The 21,710-nt window shown below is 34.8% G+C and overlaps 1 protein-coding gene across 3 annotated transcripts in view; it reads right to left on the bottom strand.

Moving 5' to 3' along the window:
• ITGB6 (integrin subunit beta 6) overlaps nucleotides 1–21,710 on the bottom strand; it is a 221,424-nt gene that overhangs the window by 22,643 nt on the left and 177,071 nt on the right. For 2 of the 3 annotated variants that reach the window (XM_074215871.1, XM_074215872.1), the window contains exons 11-15: nucleotides 20,589–20,678; nucleotides 12,288–12,422; nucleotides 11,579–11,996; nucleotides 6,115–6,337; nucleotides 3,114–3,208 (exon numbers count right to left, since the gene is read on the bottom strand). In XM_074215871.1, coding sequence (XP_074071972.1) covers nucleotides 3,114–3,208; nucleotides 6,115–6,337; nucleotides 11,579–11,996; nucleotides 12,288–12,422; nucleotides 20,589–20,678 — 961 coding nt within the window. The remainder of the gene's footprint in view (nucleotides 1–3,113; nucleotides 3,209–6,114; nucleotides 6,338–11,578; nucleotides 11,997–12,287; nucleotides 12,423–20,588; nucleotides 20,679–21,710) is intronic. The other variant, XR_012474287.1, reaches the window with a different exon arrangement.

Raw genomic sequence — 21,710 nt, 5'->3', positions numbered from 1 at the left:
TTTTTTTTTAAAGTGTTTGGGTATTGAAATGGGTGTAATTGAATGTGATACTCAGGTTTCTAACTTACACCTAGGCTGTGGATTTGCATAATTAACAACTGTTTTTTATGTAGCTCCAGTCTTCAGTCCTTCTTTCCATATCTGTGGTAACCCTCAGCACTACTCCTGAATGTTACAGTGTAAACAAAATTTCTGGCAATGAGAATCATAAAAAGGGCCTAGGGAAGATGAGTAAGAGGGTAAATATCTGGGGATGTGGGATGGTAGAAGAAATATTATAAAAATCCTGCTTTGCTGGGTTACTATAATAAAATCAGGAGTTTCTGATGTTTACACTTCATTTTCTAAGAAGACCATGCCATCAGGGAGGTGATGCCATGACAAGCACATGAATTGGATTTGAGTGAGGGGGTCCTGAACTAGTTAGTCACCAGCCTCATTTTCTTCTCCAGAGTCTTCTGGGTTCAGTGGCCAGATATTAATTAGGCTGAGTAGAGATGAATCAGGAATTTCTACAAGAATTTTGAATACTATGATAGAGGAATTGAATTTGAATTTATCCTTTGGTAAAGCATAAATACACACTTTTAATCCCCAATTATCCAGACTTAACTATGGTTAGAGCAAAAAGACATTTGTCTGATGGCATATACTAGGTGAGTTATTAACATTGATAATTTAAGTTACTAGCTGTAAAGGAATGGGAAGTTGGCTTGTTAAATACCCTCTGGGCTTTCAAATATGTTTTTACACATTTTTAGGGGATTTTTGCAAGGCAATGAGGTTGTGACTTACCTAAGATCACAATGCTAGGTGATTATTAAGTGTCTGAGGCTAGATTTGAACTCAGGTCCTCCTGACTCCAGGGCTGGTGCTCTATCCATTGTGCCACCTGGTCAACCACTATAAGCTTTACTGCAAGGGAACTCAAAGGCCAACTTATTCAATCTCTTCTTTTTATATATGTGGAAACAAAGGGGAAATTAGATGATGCAGTGGATAGAGTACCAGGCCTGGAATCAAACTTCCTGAGTTCAAATATAGTCTCAAACACTGACTTGCTCTGCCATCCTGGGCATATCACTTAGCCCTATTTCCCTCAATTTCCTCATCTGGTAAAATGAAGTAGAGAAGGAAATGGCAAACCATTGTAGTATCTTTGCCAAGAAAACCCTAAATGGAGTCATGAAGAGTTAGATATAACTGAAACAACTGAGCAACCATCACCAGTTATCTTTGGTCTACTTTAGTTTCCTTATTTGTGACATGGGAATAACATGACTGAAAAATGACTGAACTGAAAGCAAAAGTCATACATGGTTCATTGACACAGTCATGGTTACACAAGTACTAAATGACTGATGCAGGATTTGAACTCAGTTTATTTGACTACAAATCCAACTCTCTTTCCATAGTGTTGCACTGACTCAGAGTAACTGCTTACATCATTGTATCTGTAACTTGAAAAAAGATTCAGAGGAGGAACATGTTACAAAGCAACTAGTGAATTCATAGGCTAATAAATAAGTGTCTTAAATTCATATACATATTCAATGTGTTTTAAGAATACAGTTATCATTCCTGGTTTATGAGATGGAAATGAACATTGGCAAAAATAATTCTTTTGAAGATTATTCACTCCTTGTAATAAAACTACACTCCAAGAAGACTTAAATAAGCTTTGTATCTCCCTTAGGAGCTTAATAATGTGTTTGCAGCATTGAATTGAATTTACCCTTTCCTTCTCAGACAACTTGGAAGGATACTGCTCTTAAATTGAAGGATTTGTGATATCTTAAGCACAGTTTGTTTGATCACCACAAAATTTTGTGCCACAGTCTACTTTCTCTCTTAACCCATTATAATTTTAATACTTCTAATGCCTTAAATTAGAGCAATTTGCTATGTATTTCCTGAAATTTTCATTGTTTGTAGTGAAATGAACCATGAAGAACAGATATTCCCTTACAAGTTACCATGGCAGAAAGTTATGCCAGTTGCTTTATTTATTCTGGTCACATGCTTTGTCATTGATATTAAAGTAAGGTCCACAGTATCCTTACTTATTTATTGTCTCCCTTTGTTTGAAACATTTGCCCTTAAGTCACCAGCAAAGTATAAGAGGGGTTTTTTCTTGTAGTTTTATACTACATTATTACTACTCTTAAATGTTTTTTCTTTCTTTTTTAACTACCCCAAATTAGGTGATTTAATTTTTTGCACTTAGAAATGTTGATTTGGAAATTCTGGGAAAAATTTTCAAAAGATTTCAGTGTTACTATGTGTGCCTCATGGCCTAGGATCATGAGAATTAATCCAGCTTTCTTTGTGTCCATTATTATTGGCCTACCTTTGTGCAACCTTGAATCAAGGTCAACAGACAAGGGAGGAAGTTATCTGAACTTTGGGTTAAAATTCAGACCATATCCTGCTACCCATCTGCATTAGTTATTTCCCTGTTAAAAGCAGTTTGACATTTGCCAACAAAACTGATGCCAACTGGAAGTGTGCTAGCCATGACTCCAAAGGACATACCAGAAACTGGGGTTAGACACACCATTTCCTTTCAACTTTAAAATTCAAATGAATGTGCTGAGGCTTGGCATGAATACGATGAAGTAAGTTTTGTCCTAGAGCCTAAAATGTAGGCTCTAGTGCTATTTTCTTTCTTTTTTTTTTTTTTAGGTTTTTTTTTTTGCAAGGCAAACGGGGTTAAGTGGCTTGCCCAAGGCCACACAGCTAGGTAATTATTAAGTGTCTGAGACTGGATTTGAACCCAGGTATTCCTGACTCCAGGGCCAGTGCTTTATCCATTGCACCACCTAGCTGCCCCTCTAGTGTTATTTTCTAGGATTTAGAGCTCATAGAGAATTTATAGGACTAACTGGACCAATCCTCTCACTTTATGAATGAGGAAACTGAGGCCCAATGATATTACATGCTCAGGCTTACCAGAATCAGATTCCTGTTCAGGTCCTCTGACTCCAAATCTTGTGATTTTCTCACTTACAATATACTATCTCATGTGGGTTTAGCTAATACATATAATCTATATCATTTTTACCCTTAAGAACATTTGAAATATATGCAATGAATTTAAGGAAAGTAGAAACCTTCGTCACTGACGGTTGCATCAACTAGTTTACATTTGTCAACACATTCTCCTTTGGACTGGTCATCAGGAGATAAATGACATTCGATGCAGCTCCTATAAGAATTATTCAACAGAAATTATTTCATGTTGATTGAAATGCCAGAACAAACATTATTACAAACATACATACATGTGTATATATAAACATATATATATATATATATAATATATACTTAAATTTATGCATGTATATTATCACACATATACACTGGAGCCTTACTATGATGCTGAGCTGAGAATTCTTGCCATGGATTTGTCTTACCATAACTGTAACTAAATTTCCTTGAAGAGAAAAATTCAAGTGGGTCCTGTTGTCTAAGCTGTTACAACATTAATTTTGCCCATAACTAGTTTTCCATTGACTACACCTCATAATAATTAGTATACAAATGACAAGTAAAATGGAATCTTTGTTGGGCATGTTTTAATTTTTTTTTCCTAGGTAGAAAGGAAGTCTAGTCACTAAGATATGATTGGGGCTGGAAAATCATTTGCACTTTTTTGGTAAAAGTCAGTCATCCTTTAATAAGTTTTAGTCAAATATTCAGTATCTTTCTTGATGTTGTTTATCTTTCATTATTGAAGTAAACCATGACATAAGGGAAGAGATGTCATGACAAGTACATGAAATGAATTTGAGTGAGGGGGGTGCTGTGCTAAGTCACCAGCCTCACTTTCTTCTCTAGAGCCATCTGGGTCCAGTGGTCAGATATGATTCAGGATGACTGGAGATGTCCTGGATGTGAGACAATCAGGGTTAAATGACTTGCTCAAGTTCACACAGCTAGTAAGTGTTCACTGTCTGAAGCTGGATTCTAATTTCTGTCCTCCTGACCCCTAGGCCAGGGCTCTATCCACAGCACTACCTGGCTGCCCCACATCATTCCTATAGCGGTTCTGAGATGTCATAGAATCTCAAAATTGGGAGAAGTATTGTGTAGGAATATAATGTCATGGGATGGAATTGCATTTGGTGTTAAAAGCCTTGGACTTTAGCCCCAATTCTGGGACTTGATTAAGTCATTTATCCTTTATCCCTAGTTTCTTAATCTGTAAAATGAAGCTTTTGGATTTCTATTATCTTAGTTCTCATTTTAATAATAACAATAATAATATAATAATGATGATGATGATGATGATAATAGATAGCTACCACTTTTATAACATTTTGCTTGCAAAGTTCTATACATATGTTATTTCATCCTTCAACAACCCTGGGATGTAGATACTATTATTATCACTCCCATTTTGCAGAAAACTGACGCAGATAGAGGTTAAAAGATTTGTCCAAGGCCACACAGCTAGTAAGTGTCTGAGGTGATTTTTAAACTCCAGTCTTCCTGACTCCAAATGCAAAAATTCTACTTACTTCACTTTCGAGTTGCCTTCCCCTTTAAAGGAGAAGAAATTAATTACCTATAAAGAAATAATTCAGACTATAGTTCTCCTGATTCTTAACCAATACTCTATCTATTACCATACATGACCTTATAGAATTTGACATGGTCTCTTACAAATAATAACCATTTAAATGTTGTTGATGTGTTGTGGATCAAAAAGACAACAATAAAAAAGAAAGAAAAAAATCTCCAAACCAGACAAAAGCAAAAAGAAAGAACCTCATATTTTTCAACTTACTGAAATCTTCAGTCTCTTATTAGACATGGACCAATGCCTTAGACAAAATTATTAATGCCTGCCTTTTAATAAGGTAGCTAAATATATCAAGGGCATTTCTAAGGACATAGTTTAGGAATCAAACTAAATCTAAGAGTACTAATACAACAAAGGAATATTTAAAGTCTGTCTTTATCTTTCACTCTGAAAAGAAAAGCTAATAAATTGTTTTCTTTGTAACCTTGAACCACTATAGTTTTCCTAACAGGTATGTACAAAGCAGGCTTAGCTTGTCTGAAGGACTACCACAAGCATTGAATAGAGTAACTGCTTAAAAGTCTTCCTCTTCCTCCCTTCTTCAAGTCATGCTAATCATTTAATACTTTATGAATCACATTTAAAAAGAAGATGAAAATGGAAAAAAAGGAACATTTTTAGGATAGAAAAACCTCAGAAGGAGTTTCTAAGATATTTGCAATCATTATAATAATATCTCTAGGTTGTTTTTTTAAGTTTTCCTTGACATGGTGACAGAAGTTTTGACATGAGTCATATGTAGCTGCTGAGTCAATATTGGTGTTCTCCTTCTGTGTACATCAGAAATGCAAATGCTACCATTTGGGTTGCTTAGTTAATGAAAATATGAGCTATATAAATATATTTATTATATAAAATGTGTCAAACATTTTTTCATTGTGTAAGCTGTGGAAATGAGTTTGATTTGACCTACTAATTTTGTTCTGACCCCATTAAAAAGCTGGCTGGCAAGTAAAGAAACTCTTCTCTGGTTGAAAGCCAGGAGGATGGGCTTTGTTTGTTCATGTGGTGTGAGAGAGTGTCAGGGTGTATGTGGCCAATGGAATGGTGCTATTGTCAGGGAAGGGCCTCTGTCTCTTTAGCCACAGTGGTGCTATAGAGAGAAGTGAATCAGAAAGGTCAGCTGTAGAAAGACACGATAAGCAAGATGCTTGTCTGGCTACACGAGGGTGTTGCCAACCTGTCTCTAGGGTCTTTCTTATGTGTGACTAGTATTGTAATCCAGAGTGAATCTGATGTTATCAGTGTGGGACATCAGCTGAACTTCATCATGTGAGCCCCAAGTAGAAATGTAACATTGTGGTCCTTGAGAATCCAGACAGAGAAGGAGGAAAGTGAAAGATAAAGCTCCAAGCTTAGGATCACAGGTGCGTGTTGGGTACCTTCTTTCTGGTTCATATACTGTACCAAGTATTAGGAAAAACAACCCGAGGTCTGATTTATTGAAATCTCAATGCAATTCTGGTACCACATAAAACTGACCTCCCCAAAGTATCAAATGAAAGTCATTATTCTCTAAATATTACCGTTTAGAATTACAGGGGTCACCACAGGTAGGGCATTGTTCACACCTAGGACCTGAGGCCCCAGGGTTGGTGCACACACATTTTCCACAGGTACAATTTCCTCTTCCGCTACAAAGCATGCCATCTTCAGAGATACATGAGTCAGTGCTGGTAGTACAGTTACAATATTCACCAGTCCATCCACTGTTGCATTTGCATTCTCCACAGTCACAAAGCCCATTATCTATAAAATATAAACAGGGACAACAAACCATAGTTAAACTCACAGGTAAGTGACTTAAAATGAGAAAAAGTCACTGTGACCTCCCATTCATTCTATACACTGCTTCTGATATATCTATGTCTATATATGCTTCTGATATATATATATATATGTATATATATATATATATGCATAGTGTATTTATGAACATTGCCAGATATATATGTCCTTTGTTGTAACAATGAGAAATGATCTACTGCTCTTTCCATACTATGCACTTTTCCATACTATTTTTCATACTTTCCATACTATCATTTCTTATTATATTACAAAAGATGGGGGGTTAAAAAAACACATTATCACATCCTTAAACAACAACAAAAGACAATCACCAATAAACATTTCTCATTTTTAAAAAAATAAAATCTTTAGGTTTACATCTATGCAAAACTATCTTATCTCCCTTGACCAACTGCCAACTACATCATTTGCGGACATGTGAGGCATAGTCAAAAAAGAAAGACACTAAGAAAGAAGAGAGAAAGAAGAAAGAAAGATACTAAGAAAGGAAGAGTGTGAAAGAAAAGAAAGGAAGGAAGGAAGGAAGGAAGGAAGGAAGGAAGGAAGGAAGGAAGGAAGGAAGGAAGGATAGAAGGAAGGAGGGAAGGAGAAATGGAGGGAAGGAAGGAGGAAGGGAAGGAGGAAAGAAAGAAAGAAAGAAAGAAAGAAAGAAAGAAAGAAACCAGACATTCCCCAAAATGCATCTTAATCAGTGTTTTCAACTTTCTCCTAAAAGAAAATCTGAAGCAAAATGATGAGTAACCAAGGAAACTGAGACAATACTTTTTACAGAGTTGCTATTCAATAAATATTGATGGTTTGATTTGCTTTTGGCAAATTGAATTGGTCTGAAAATTTTTCACTTCCTTTTCTCTTTCTAGCCCATTCTTATGATGGTGCTCATGAGCACACTGACTGAGGGAAAATTGAATTAACTAGTACAAACAGGAAAACAGAAAAGTCTGGCTAGTCTAAAAAGAAGTTACCAATTGGCCCTCCAGCTGAGAAATGAATAATCTTCTCAAGGTTAAGCAGTCTTTCTAAATTATATCCTCAGCACACTGGGAGCACTCAGTAGTTGTGAAAAATTAATCATGACATTTAAAAATGTAGCTAAATCTTTTCTACTCAAATTTGGAATATCAACTATATATGCTTCTTATGAAAATGGACTGTTTTTCTTTTTTGTCTTTGTACCTCCAGAGCTAAATAAACATGGTGCTTTGTGATTGCCCAGGGGTTCTTTAGTCTTTTTTCTGTCATGGAAAATATTTATTGCCTTGATCCATAATTGAAGGAAATGCTACATTTTAGATAGAGGTTAGTGAAAATAAAGATGTAATTATATTTTTCCATACAATTCCACAGACCTTCTGAAATCTATCCACAGACCTAGGTCTAGAAATTCCAGCTTAATAAACCTCTCTGATAGTACCAAATATTTACTAAATTGAACTTCACATAAGATTCATATAAAATTTGTTGGAATTGAACCTATTCAGAGGTAGCTGGATTTCTCAATGAAAAGAATGCTGCAATTAGATTCCAAAAGACCAGAATTTAAATCATGACTTTGTCACTTAACTGTGTGATCTTGGGCAAGTCACTTAATCTCTCTCAGTTTCAGTTTCCTCATCTGTAAAATAGAATAATAATGGCATCTATCTCCCAGGGTCATTGTGAGGATAAAATGATATGCTATTTATAAAGCATTCAGTTATAATAATGTCAACAATTTGTATCTTTAAAGATAGCATACAAATTTTGAAAATACTGTTGTTCAGTCACATCTGACTGAAAATCCCTATTTGGGATTTTCTTGGCAAAGATAAAATTTCTTTCTTCAGCTCATTTTAAAAGATGAGGAAACTGAGACAACCATGTTAAGTGACTTGCCCATGGTGAAATAGCTAGTAAGCTTCTGAGGCTGGATTTGAACTAAGGAAGAGGAGTCTTTCTGACTTCAAGCCGGCGACTCTATCTACTGTGACACCTAGCTGCCCGCAAATGATATTGAGAAAGGATACTAACAATGATCCCTTCCAAGTGTGGAAACTCCCTCCAACTGTGGAATTTCTGAAATTTCTAATCTTGAGACTTACTTGGAGTTCTTGAGAAGTTAATTGATTTGACCAAGGTAATACAATAGCTATCAGAGTCAGAAATTGAACTGAGGCAATCCTGATTCTATGGTCTAGGCTGTCTTTCCTGCTTGATCATAGAAGTTAGAGAGTGAGACTGAACTCAGTAAGACCTGAGTTCAAATTCTGCCCCACATACTTAATCTTTATTAGTCTCATTTCCCTCATCTGGGAAGCATCTACTATATATGAGTATCGTGAGGAATAAATGAGATGATACATATAAAGTTCTTTGTAAACCTTGACTTTTCTTGACTTGTATTAGGGAAGTCATAATTTTTGCATAAGTTCACCTGAAACCAAAAATTGTTAACTAGGTTTTTTCATACTCCAAATGATTTCTGCTCCACAAAATAATTTTCAGAACAAACTATATATAGCATTAAATGCTTAAAACTACCAAGTATAATTCTCAAGGGAAAGTTCATTACCATTGTCTTAAGGAAAAAGAATCTAGCTGCTCTTTTGTTTGTGGATTTCCTTTTCTTTACTTAATATAGCAGTCAATAAATACTTCCTTATCTTTCTAGTTAAGACTATAATAGAATGGAATGAAGCAGGTTCAGCCAGTAAGAAGCAGTCTTTTGGGGATCTGGGCTCTATGTATAGTTTCATTTGTGTGGAGAACAACTCCTCATGTGAAAATTCCCCAGCCTTCATTGAATTGAAAGTCTTAAAATGTCACCTAGGACACAGAGTGGCGACTTGCTTATGGTGTTATGGCTAATATATGTGAGACAGAATTTGAACCCAGGACCAAGAATAGCCCTCTGATTGAGCCACACTGCCTCTGTGACCCTGGACATGCAGTTTTATACAAAAATCTTTGATTGTATAGTATGGCTATTTGTTCCATAGAAGTCATAAACCAAGAACGTTTCACCACTATTTCTTAATGAAAATCTTAGGAAAGAAAGGGCAAGAATCTGAAAATAAGATGGAACCTGGTTCCTAGTTTTATAATCTCAAAAGACTTTGAATGAAAATATTCTCCTTTAGGAATAGGTATGCTTTTGCTAAATTATACTTTAGAATATCAAACTATATCTTAGCCATATTAGCCCATTTTCATCATCTATATAAGTCATTATTTAAATCCTACTAATTTGATTTGTGCCAAAATAAAGTGAGGCTTGCTGGGCTAGAAATTGTTTATCATTTGCTCTGAGAGTACCCTATTATTCATATGTACTGTACATGCTGTAGCTTAGTCTTAATATGCAAGCTAGTGACTAAATGAAATTTTCCCTTTCATTCCCCACAAAAGAGTGCTCCTAAATTTTAGTCAATGGAGGAAGCATGCCCATACTGTGAGTGATTCTGAGGAAATGAAAGTGATTTACAAATGCCATCAAATGAAAGTACTTAGGTTCCAAAAGGACTTTGATATAAGAAATGCCTGGTAGATATTTTTTAAATCTTTAATGTCTGTTAACAACAGTAACCAAGATAGAGAAGTTGCAAATAGCTGGTTTAATATTCTTATGGGGTTAAGTGTATTGTTTTGGGAGTCAGAGGATGTACATCTGAATCTTGTCTCTGCTATTTCATTTCCTCCCTATGTGACTTTATCTAAGTCACTTCAATTCTCTTGTTAAACTGAGGGATCATGTGAGAGTACTTCTATGGTCCCTTCCAGTCCTGAATTAATGATCCTGTGAACTTAATTCAAAAGAATTTAAGTCACTTAAGGGCAGAGAATGTCTCATTTTTGTTTTTGTACTCCCAAGTGCTTGGAATATAGTAGGTTAATCAGCCACCATCACAAAGGTTACCCACTGAACATCCTCAAGGACCCAAATACTATATATATAAACTAGATATAAAACACTCTTAGTGGCTTTTAAACATCTGAAGATCATGAAAAAAAACCAAGTGCTTTCAATAGCAATATATTTTTTCCTATAATACCATTCTCAGTAACTGAAAATGTATATTCAGAAATTTAAAAAATACTGAACCTATGAGGGAATTTGTTTCTTAGGGAAATCTTTCGGCAAATCTTTTTCTTAAAGGAAGAAAATGAAAGAACATCAGAATAGCTAAAGAAGAATCAAGAAAACTTTGCTTTTGTACTTAGAAAAAGATGGGTTAGTTTATAGAGAGCACTAATATCCAGACCTCAACCAAAATCTGACAGAAGCAGTAAGGCAAGGAAGAACAATAGATCCATTGAAGAGTATGTTAGGCATAAAATATGGGAAATCCCACAGAAGACAGAGCCAACTGAGTGTGTAGATAGCATGAAAGCAACCTGAATGGAAGGTCATAATGGATAAACACTGACATGTTACTTCAGTAGCATGCATAGCCTATGATCTCGATTTAAAAGTGACCCTAAAGATCATCTAGTCCAGTCTTCCTGACTCGAGGCCCAGCACGCTATCCACTGCCCATATACATTGGTCATTTGTCCTGGATCTAGAGTGAGAATCACTGCCCATGTGATCTTGGGAAGACACACCCATTTATAAATCTCAGTTTCTTCTTCCATAAAATGAGTATAATAATATTTGAGTTGCCTATCTCATTGTAAAGATAAAATGTATATAAAACTTTCCCTTCAAACTTTAAAGTATTATAGTCTTTCAAACTGTCATTATTCATCAGCCTTGTGGCAATGTACTCTTTATCTGCTTATGCACTGAGAAATGTTAAAAGAGAACATTAAGTGGAGTAGCTCAGTAGCACAGAGTATAGAGCAAAAGCCCTGGAGTCAGAAGGACCTGAATTCAAATTTGACCTCAGATACTTGATATATACTAGCTATGTGATCTTGGACAAGTCACTAACAATATTGCCTCATGAAAAAGGGAAACAATAATAACTAACATGTAAAAAACAAGAGAGCACTAAGTGAAGAGTCGAGTAGGTAAAAACCAGAATGTCTGATTACCATGGGTCAGTTTTAAAGTCATCAGTCATCTAACTCACCCAGGTACATTGGGCAGCTACTTTCTCCTGGGGACTGGGATAAGTGGGGTGGAGATACATTGATTTAAATTTCTAATAATTTACATTTTTAATCTATATATAAAACACAACTTTAAAGGGAACATACCTCCACATATCAATCCTTTATGTCTCACACAGGAAAAATTGTCACATTCACAGTAGGTTCCATAAATCTGTCCATATGTGGACAGGTGGCAAATGCATTGACCACAGTAGCAGTCTCCCCTTCCATTGCAGGAGGCATGACCCTGGGCATCTCGACATGACTCCGTGCTCAAGGCATTCTCATCGCATTCGCAGAGGGGACCCATGTAACCAGAGTTACAAATGCACACCCCACACTGGAAGGAGCCCCTTCCTCCGCCACAACGGAAACTGTTCTCTTCTATGTCCTTTTCACAGTTGCAGCTGCATTGGGGGCTAATCTCAATCTCTAGGGCATCTGCCAGGCCCACAGGCTTGATGGTGATGTGTCTGGTTTTTTTCTCACAAGCTGATAGGTTTACAGTCACATTGAATGTTGCCTGGAAAAGGAAACATTCATCATATGCTTCTTCAGGCTCCCCCCACCTTATCCCCAGCTCCCCTCCTTTCACATTGATCTTTTGGAAGTAATGATGCATAAAGATCAGTTTTGCAAACAAACAAACAAATGACACAGAATAAGCATGTCTTAGTTATTGCCATGAAAACACTCAAACTTCTTGAAAGGAATTAAATAAAGTCATCAAACAGAGAACTCTAGTCTCAGTATTCCAAGCAAATTTTCCACTTATCAGAATAGTTCTCAAACTGAAAATGGGTTATTTACTTACTGTGCCTCCCACTTTTACGTGAGAGCATTTCTTTTGGTGTGGGAAGATGGTGCCATTATTACAGATAGCAGTGAATGACAGACTGAGTCCCTCTGTATCTCCCAACACCTCCAGTTCCACTTCTGATCGGAGTTCCTTTGAGAGATAGACAACAGCACAGTTTAAGAGCCAAAACTTTAGTTAGAAAACAGAAAACAATCATGGGTCCAAGGTTTAAATGAGCCAGCTGCTGTGGTCTCAGAAATTCACAAAAGCAATCAGACAACAGATAAATATTTATTGATCCTTAATAGTACTGAGGGGAGGGGAGGCAGTGGATTAAGGAAACCATATAATCAGGTAGACCTAGACCTGAGAGTAAGTGGATTAGGTGATAGACCTAGAGTCAGGAGAAGTTCAAATCCAACCTCAGTTACTAGTAGTATGACTTGGGCAAGTTATTTAACTTCAATCTGACTCAGTTTCCTCGATTGCCAAATTCCAAATAACAATACCTATCTCCTAAAGTTGTTGAGAGGTTCAAATGAAATATTTGTAAAGTACACGATAAGCATTTAATAAATGATTGTTCCCTTCTATTATTTACTCCCCTCTTTGACACATATTAATATTTACTATCCTCTCCTAGATCAGTGTCTTGTCATAGCTGTAGGGATTGCATAATTTAATGAAATTATGAACTATGCTATACAGAGTTACCCAAGATAGACAGGACAGATCTTAATGGACAGTTTGGGACAAAAGGTCAGAAATGGCAAGAAATGAGAAAAAATGGCAAAGCACTCCAGTATCTTTGCCAAGAAAAACCCCCATATACAATAAATAGTGGAGGACAGAATGACCTGGTGTGCTGTGACCCACAGGATCATAAAGAGTCAGACTCAAGTGAACAAACAGCATTTGCCTTAGGCAAGTGACAACTTCTTAGGTCCCCAGGCAAAAAAGCACAACCAAACAAAGCAAAAAATATGAAGGACTCCCAGTCTATACTGGGATAGTAAAATTTCCAAACTAGGGAGCTTACCACACAGATTTTTACCCTCCCTTCTATCCCCTTAAAAAAAAAGCTCTAGGTGATTCATACTGTAATTAAAAACTGAACTTTTAGTGCCACTCATCATGGGCTGCTCCATTCAATTCAGTTAATATTTACTGAGTGAAAAATAAAAGGTGTGTCACTAGATTGGTTGTTGTGAGTCATAGGTATTGGCATGCCTCATTTTACATTTATATGACAGATAGGCAAGAAATTTCAAGAGCTTATTTGCAGGGTTACATTAAGTAAGCAATGGAATGCCATCATTGCTTGACATTCTAGTTTAACCTTGGTCAAATCAAAATGTTTTTCTTAGCACTTTCCGCATTATTAGTACTATAGTTTCTGTTTTAGTTTTATTTTTATATTGGGCATTTAAAAGCATATTAAAATTCACATTTTTCCAGGCTACCATTGTTCCATCATCAGAGTGATATTCTGCTTCTTTGATCTAGTTTTACTTAGTTGTATAAATTCCTTATTTCTCCTGTTTTTCTTTCTGTTTGTATCTTGCTGCAAACAAAAACATCTTCACTAGACAAAATCATTGGTAGTTTTTTGAATTTATGAATTAGACATCCAAATATCCTTCCTTGATAAATATTTCCATTCTACTTTAGTCCTCTTTTAAATCTTTTCCTTTATCTTAAAATGTGTTTTATTGCTATTTTATCTCTTATTCCATTTAATCCTCTCTTATGAGAAAGAAAAACAAGCCAAAAAAGTGGATATAGTGACTATATTTGACAATGGAGACAATATTTAGCCTCCTACCTCTTTGTCATGGTGGGGCACAGATTTTTTCATTATTTGTTGTCCTAGACTTAGAATTCAATATCCTTTTAATGATTTTTTTCATTTACACTGCTTTCTTGATTCTATAAGCTGGTTTTTTTTTCATTCCATTTATTTCATAAGATCATCAAATCCAGTTCTCTTAGTTTATAGATAAGGAAACTGAGACTGGGAGACATTAAATAACTGCCCAGAACTAGTAAATGTTTGAGCTAAAATTTCAACTTGTCCTTCTAACTTCAAGACTAACACTTGAAGAGAGTTGACTTAGATCAATAAAAGGCTCCAATGGAGGTTATGATTTAGTATTATATTTAATTATCCCTTATCATTAAATTGCATGTTCTTCATTGTTACTTTCTGAAGTATTCTATATTCCAAAGCATTTTCATTCATGTTTTACTAAAAGGGAAATGAGCATGTAAATTTGTTTAATTTTTCTTGCCATAATCTAAAACAACACATGTTGATCAAGTCTGCAAGATGGAAAGATGGAATTCAAAGAAAAGATGTATAAATCACAGTATAAAACCTTCAAATGAAGTTGTTTGGCAACTATAAAATGCACTGCATTGATATGTAATCTTCATTTTCAAGCAGCTAAAATTGCTGAATTGGAAGCTTCTTGTCTGCATGAACTTTCCTATATTTTTAATTGTGTATGATGGACTTAATTTTTCTTGAACATTAAAATCTGCAATTGTTATGAAAAAAAAAGCCAATGAGCCACCCTTCTTAGGTCTTCCCATGTTTCTCTGAATTCTTCTTCTGTTCATCTCTCTCTCTCTAATTTTCTCAATGGTTCAAACATTTTCATTATTATTATATCTATCATGATGATCTGTGATCAGTGATCTTTGATTTTACTGTTGTGATTGTTTTGAAGCATCATAAAGCACACCATAAGACTGCGAACTTAATTGATAAATATTGGATGTGTTCTGACTGATCTATCAACCAATCATTCCCCATCTCTCCCCCTTTTTAGTCCTTGTTCCTTGAGATACAACAATATTAAAATTAGGCCAATTAGTACCCCTACAATGAGTTATTAAGTGTTCAAATGAAAGGAACAGTCAATCAATATAGCAAACTTCATTGTTGTCTTATTTTAAGAAATTTCCAGTCAGTCCAGTCTTCAGCAACCACCACCCTGATCAGTCAGCAGATATCAATATCTCAGCAAGACCTTCCACAAGCAAAAAGATTATGACTTGCTGAAGGCTCAGATGATGATTAGCATTTTTTCTTACAATAAAGCATTTTTAAATTTAGACATGCTATTGCACACAATAGACTACAGTATTGCATAAACATAATTTTTATATGCACTGGGAAACTAATACATTTCTATGACTCACTTTATTGGAATAATTGGAATCAAATTGGCAATATCTTCAAAGTTTGCCTATAAAAGGTTCTTGAGGGTAGTGACCTTGTTTTGTGGTAACATTATAAGTTCTAAAGATATTGTGTTAGTCTGTGTGAAATTTAGAATATCCTTATATTTGCAAAAAAGCAAATATGTTCTATCCCAATCTCTCTCTCTCTCAGTCCCTCTGTCTCTGTCCTTCTCAGATTCTGGCTTTTACCATCTCTCTGATTTCAATGATTAATATACTCTTGCTACCACTCTAAAATTATAGTCTTAAAAAATTTTCTGGGGTAATAAGAGGTCTAAGTGACTTATCCAGGGTCACATAGTCAATATGGGGCATAATTTCAATATGAATCTGGATATTTCTGTCTCCAAGGAAAATTCCCACATGCCTTAATTTTTTTTAAACCAAGTATGTTTTCCTAATCAATTTAGTTCCAAGCACAGAAATTAAAGGAGGAACTAATTAAATTCATGAAAAAGGGGGTTGATGAAAAAGAAATTTCGTCACAGCAATTTGGAATAGAACATATTTACTTTTTTAATATAAATTTCATGGAGGATATTTTAATCTAAATTCCAAATGGACCAAAAAATATCTTCAAAACATTTAATGTCACCACAAAACAAGGTCACTGGTAACTGCTCCAAGGACTTGTTCATGGATGTCCTCAGTGTTCATTCAGATGAATGCTTGTCTAGTGTTTAAATCTGATTATCACTTTGACAGTGGGATGCTGCTGATTTCAAAGTTCACCTCATCAAACTCTAACAATAAATGAAATGTCTCAGATCTTTTGGAATATCATAAATCTTTTTCAGTAAGTTAGAATGCATTTTATTTATTAGCACTGCATGGCTCCTGTTTTTTGTTTTAGATTGTAAAGAAGATTGAGGCATAACAATTGAGATGATATTGGAGCTAAAACAAAGACAAAAAGTTGAGAATATGGTATTGAAATAACCTTTAAGATAATTTTTGTTTTGTTGTGTCTGATTCTTTTTGATTGTGCTTTTAGCATTTTCTTGCCAAAAAGACTGGAGTGGTTTGCCATATTCTTCTCCAGCTCATTTGGCAGATCAGGAAACTGAGACAAATAGGGTCAAATAACTTGCCCAGATCGCACGGCCAATAAATGTCTGAGGCCAGATTTGAATTCAGGAAGATGAGTCTTCCTGACTTCGGGTATAGCTCTCTATCTACTGCACAACCTAACTGCCCTTTTAGATAAAAAATATAAAATTTAAAAAGTTCATCAAAGTTTGCAAATCACTTTCCAAATATTATCTCATTTGATCTTAAAAGCAACCCTTGGAGGTAGATAGCATTATTTTACAGACAAAGAAACAGACAGAGGTTAAATGATTTGCCCACAGTCACACATTTAATGACTGAATTTGAAGTCATCTTCCTACCTCCATTTCTATAGCTCTATCCATTGTGTGACCTTGTTGCCAAAAATTTTAGTTTAAAGTACATTAGGAATCCGTCATTTTGTCAGAATGAGAATTCCTTCCATGGAGTTTGATGTGATCCATGTATAACAAAGTCTTTAAAGAATTTTTTTGTGGATTAAAGGAGTCAAACCAGCAGCAAGATGGATGGAGTTGAAATTACTTTCAGATTTCATCTCTGATTGCTTCCTTACCTCAATGACCTAAGGAAAGTCACTTCTTCATGGACTTAAGTTTCCTTATTTGTCACATAAGGAACTTGAATTAGATTGCTCCCAAACTCCTTTTCAGTTCAAGATCTATGGACCTCTGATTTTTATTGGGATAATTATCCCCTCTTCTGAGGCAGATGTAATGGGTTTTTTTAGTTGTTGTTGTTTTTGTTTATGCAAGGCAATGGGGTTAAGTGGCTTGCCCAAGGTCACACAGCTAGGCAATCAAATACACCTGACTCCAGGGCTGGTGCTCTATCCACTGTGCCACCTAGTCACCCCCCATAATGTTGTTATGATTTATAATTTGAGGAAATTATCTGAAATTCAGAGAAATTGAGATAGTGGAAAGAACACTGGCTCTGTAATCTGAGCATTTGAGTTCAAATACTTCTGATGCTTCCTACATGTTTGATTTTGAGAATTCTCTTCACTTCCCTGGACCTCTGTTTCCTCATTTATTAGAGAATTGTGAACTAGTTGACCTCAAAAATTGATTTCGTTCATGTTTTTTTGTAAATGTTAATTTATGCTCACAGAACTAATAAATGTCAGAACCAGATCTTTCTGACTCCATATCCAGTATTCAATCCAGTATTTATAAGAGGCCATATTGCCTCTTATAAAAATAACATTTACATCAACAAAAAGATTAGAACAATATTTTGAAACTAGAATATAAGGGAATGCCCATCAATTGGGAAATAACTGAGCAAATAATGGTTTATGAATGTAATAAAATGCTGTTGTAGTGTGAGAAATGATGAAAGAGACAATTTTAGGCAAACTGGGAAAGATTTGTTTGAGCTAATGCAGAGTGAAATAAGAAGAATCAGGAGAACGATAACAAAGATGATACAAAAACAAATTTAAGAGACTTAAAAACTCTGATTAAGGCAATGACCAACTGTAATTCCAGAGGCTCAGTGATGAATAATTCCTGTCATAGAGGGGATGAACTCAATATGCAGAATGAGAAATATAGTTTTGGATAAAGATATATGGAAGATTAATTTTCTGAATTATTCATATTTAAAAGGGTTTTATTTTTCTTCTATAACAGCGCAGAAGGAGGAGAGGAAAAAAGTTTATCAAGTGAAAAAAATTCACATATATTTAAAAAAGAGAGAAATAATTTTAGGCTCTTCCAAGATCTATTTCCTGATTTATTATTGATCTAACTTACAGTATTTTCTTCAGTTCTAATGGTTCAATAGCAATTCTAAATCATTTCTGAACTTTCTATAGAGTATTTGTACTTTAGAATATTTGAATATTCTGAAATTAATTCAAATGATCAACAATTTTAATTTCAACTGACCTCCAAGATTAACTTGCATTTTCAGATCTTAAAATACACAGAAACACAAATATGTACACACACACACACACAAACACACAAAACCTACAGTCTTATTGGAACTTAACCTTTTTTAAAGCAAGCGGGAGCATGATTAGAACAGGTCTTGACTCAAATGAGGAAGAGGGAATATGAGAATATCTTATAACAAATATTTTGACAACTTACTCTTTCCCAATTTCCTTAAATCCTTTGAAAATTTTAGAAGGGAACTAATTTGAAAATGCTGGGGTAAACTAATTGGAGTGTGTTCTCATTCAGTAAAGGATCACCTTGTGTTTTTTATTAGATTCTACACATTAAAACTTTAATTACTATATGGGCAGAGAAGAAGGTTTTTATAGTGTTGTTGTTGACTGGTGTTCCTGCCTGGAAGGATTTCAAGCCTGAGTTAATGTGGTTATAAATTTTTGATGTGAGCCAAGTGAACTGAAATTTCAAAGGATGGCAGTGTAAGCCCTAAAACTGCATTCTACTTTAACCAAAAAGACAAATTTATGTTTAATTCTTTGTTGGAATGAGATATTTAAGAATGAATGACTGTTCAAAATTCATCTGGAATTGGGAGTCAGTTTTATAGGGGGAAATAGCAATAGATAAATTGCTGGGTATGGTTCATTTGCTGTTAATTATCAAAAATTACAAAATCAAGCTATTTGTGAGACTGTGAGGTTTGATCATCTCTTTATCTGCTTCCTTCTCCAGGATAAAGAGATCAACCTTTTTAATGTGTATTATTCTTCACTTTTTTTTTAAAAAAAAAGGAACATAAGGAAAAATTTGTGGAATAAAATAAATGAAAGGACATTCATCAGATATCTATCTGTACTTCTTTCTTTTAAATCATGAAACTAGACCTCAAAATCAATACTATAACTAGCAAATTAGAGTGTGCCTTCAGTAAAGGGAGAAAATCTAGTCCAATAGCTGTATGCCTATAAAACTAATGGAAATCTCCCCTGGTTTCAGACAGTAGAATCCAGAATGGGATTTCAATGGTTTACTTGTGGTGGCTTCTTTTTTTTTAAAAGGTTTTTTTGGAAAATGCCAGGTTAAAGGCAATATTTTTGAATAAAGTATTTTTTGGTAAATTGTATTTTATCTTTTCCAGTAAACATAGTTCTCAACACTGATTTATTGTAAGATTTTGAATTTCAATTATATTCTCCCCCCCTCCCTCCCTCTTCCCCCCCTCCCAACAATGGCAAGCAATCTGATAAATTACACATGTACAATCATGTGAACTTATTTCTGTATTAGTCATATTGTGAAGGAAAAAGTCACAAAAAACTAAAAAAAAAAAAGTGAAAATAATATGTTTTGATCTGCATTTAGACTCCATAATTCTTTATCTAGATGCAGATAGCATATTCCACCAAGAGTCTTTTGATAATGTCTTGGATTATTGTATTGCTAAGAGCTAAGTCAATCATCACTGATTTTCGCACAATGTTGCTTATACTTGTACAATGTTCTGGTACTTAATGAGTAACATTCTAGTACAGCAAAGGATTGTCAAATATTATGTCAAAAAATACCCATGCCCATGTTGACATTTTAAAGCATTCTCTTGACTTACTATACTGTACATGATTATTTTTCAACGAATTATCCTCTATTTTTTATCCACAGACTTAGGGGTTTTCTCTTCTATTTAGAACCATTAGAATAGCCTTGGAAGACTACTATGTTTGACTCACATGGCAAGGGAAAGAATTCCACAACTGATAGTGTTTCATTGTTGGGTGCTGTTTTATAAACAACCAAAACTATAGCACCAGACATACTTATATGTGTGTTTTGCCATGTGTTCTGTGTTCCACCTTTTAGGAAGGATAATTTTGAATTAAATAAAAAGATGAAAGTAAAGCACCCCATATACCATCCAGCTTTGAGCATGCAGGACAGAGGCCATTTGGTGGCTATATAACATAAATTAATCTATGTTATATATATATATATATATATATATATATATATATATATATATAATATAACATATCTATATAAAACATACACACACACAAACACACACACAAAATATAGAAACTATAAGGTACCATACTTTGTATGCTGCGATGATCAACTGAAGAATATTTCCGGAGTCTTTCTGAAGAAGCCCTACTGTAGCTCCAGGAATAAGTTTAGCATAATTCTGTAAACAAAGAAGAATAAAAATGTCTTTGTTTGCCTAATGTTAATTGAGAAATGTACTAGGTTCAACTTGCTGGCTGTAATCACCTATATTTAACTGGTCAGTGAAAATAAGTTTCTGATAATGAATGAACATTTCCATTGAATTGTAACCCAAGTCAAATAAACTGCTTCCTATATTCAAATGGGAAGTGGATTGGCCAGAGTTGTCCTTGGGGAAATCTAAGGTTCTGTGGTTAGCTTAGTCAAAGGTTATATTTCTATAATAGGAAAAGAATCATGACTTAAAATAACAATAACAGCAATAAAACTAATAGTCTGAATGAATTGAACTCACATTTTCCCAAGAATATCAAACATTTGTTTTCCTATAAATTCCTACTTAGCTGGCATTATTTTTCTCTGTTTAATAGTTAAGGAAACTAAGGGAAATAAGCAACTCAACCAAGACAGATGAGTCTCTAGATCTTGTTTGGTCTTAAGAAGGATGAATTACTTGGATATCTTCTATTGATTAACTCTTATGCACAACCTCTGTGACCAACTATGATTGATTTCAGAGCATAGGAACAATGTCTTAAACCTTAGAGGTTATTGAGGTATAAAGACCTTTTGCTCTTGACCTTAGTGGCCTCTATATTGTTCTTGAGTCTAACTATAGTTTTTGCTGTCTCTTTCCATGACTGTCAGTGATAGTTGATAGTCACCTTTTTTGCTATCCATTACTGTCATCTTCTAATTTGACTGAGAGGCAGCATAGTAGAGTGGAAAGATCACTGACCTTGGAGACAGAAGATCTGTGTTTGTGTATGGGGTCCCCTATTCATTTGGTAGCTAGTTATATCATCTGACCCTCTGAACTTTAATGTTCTCATGTATGATTCAGAAACAATTTGTTCAATTGTTTTCAGTTGCATCTGATTCTTCATGACCCCATTTGGGATTTTCTTAGCAAGGATACTGGAGTGGTTTGTCTTTTCCTTCTTCAGATCACTTTACAGATAAGGAAACTAAGGCAAACAGTGTCTTGCCC

The sequence above is a fragment of the Macrotis lagotis genome, chromosome 1, assembly GCF_037893015.1.
Source record: "Macrotis lagotis isolate mMagLag1 chromosome 1, bilby.v1.9.chrom.fasta, whole genome shotgun sequence".
Taxonomy (NCBI): Eukaryota; Metazoa; Chordata; class Mammalia; order Peramelemorphia; family Peramelidae; genus Macrotis; species Macrotis lagotis.
Note: the sequence above shows the minus strand (reverse complement) of the source record. Positions and strands in the feature narration are given on the sequence as shown.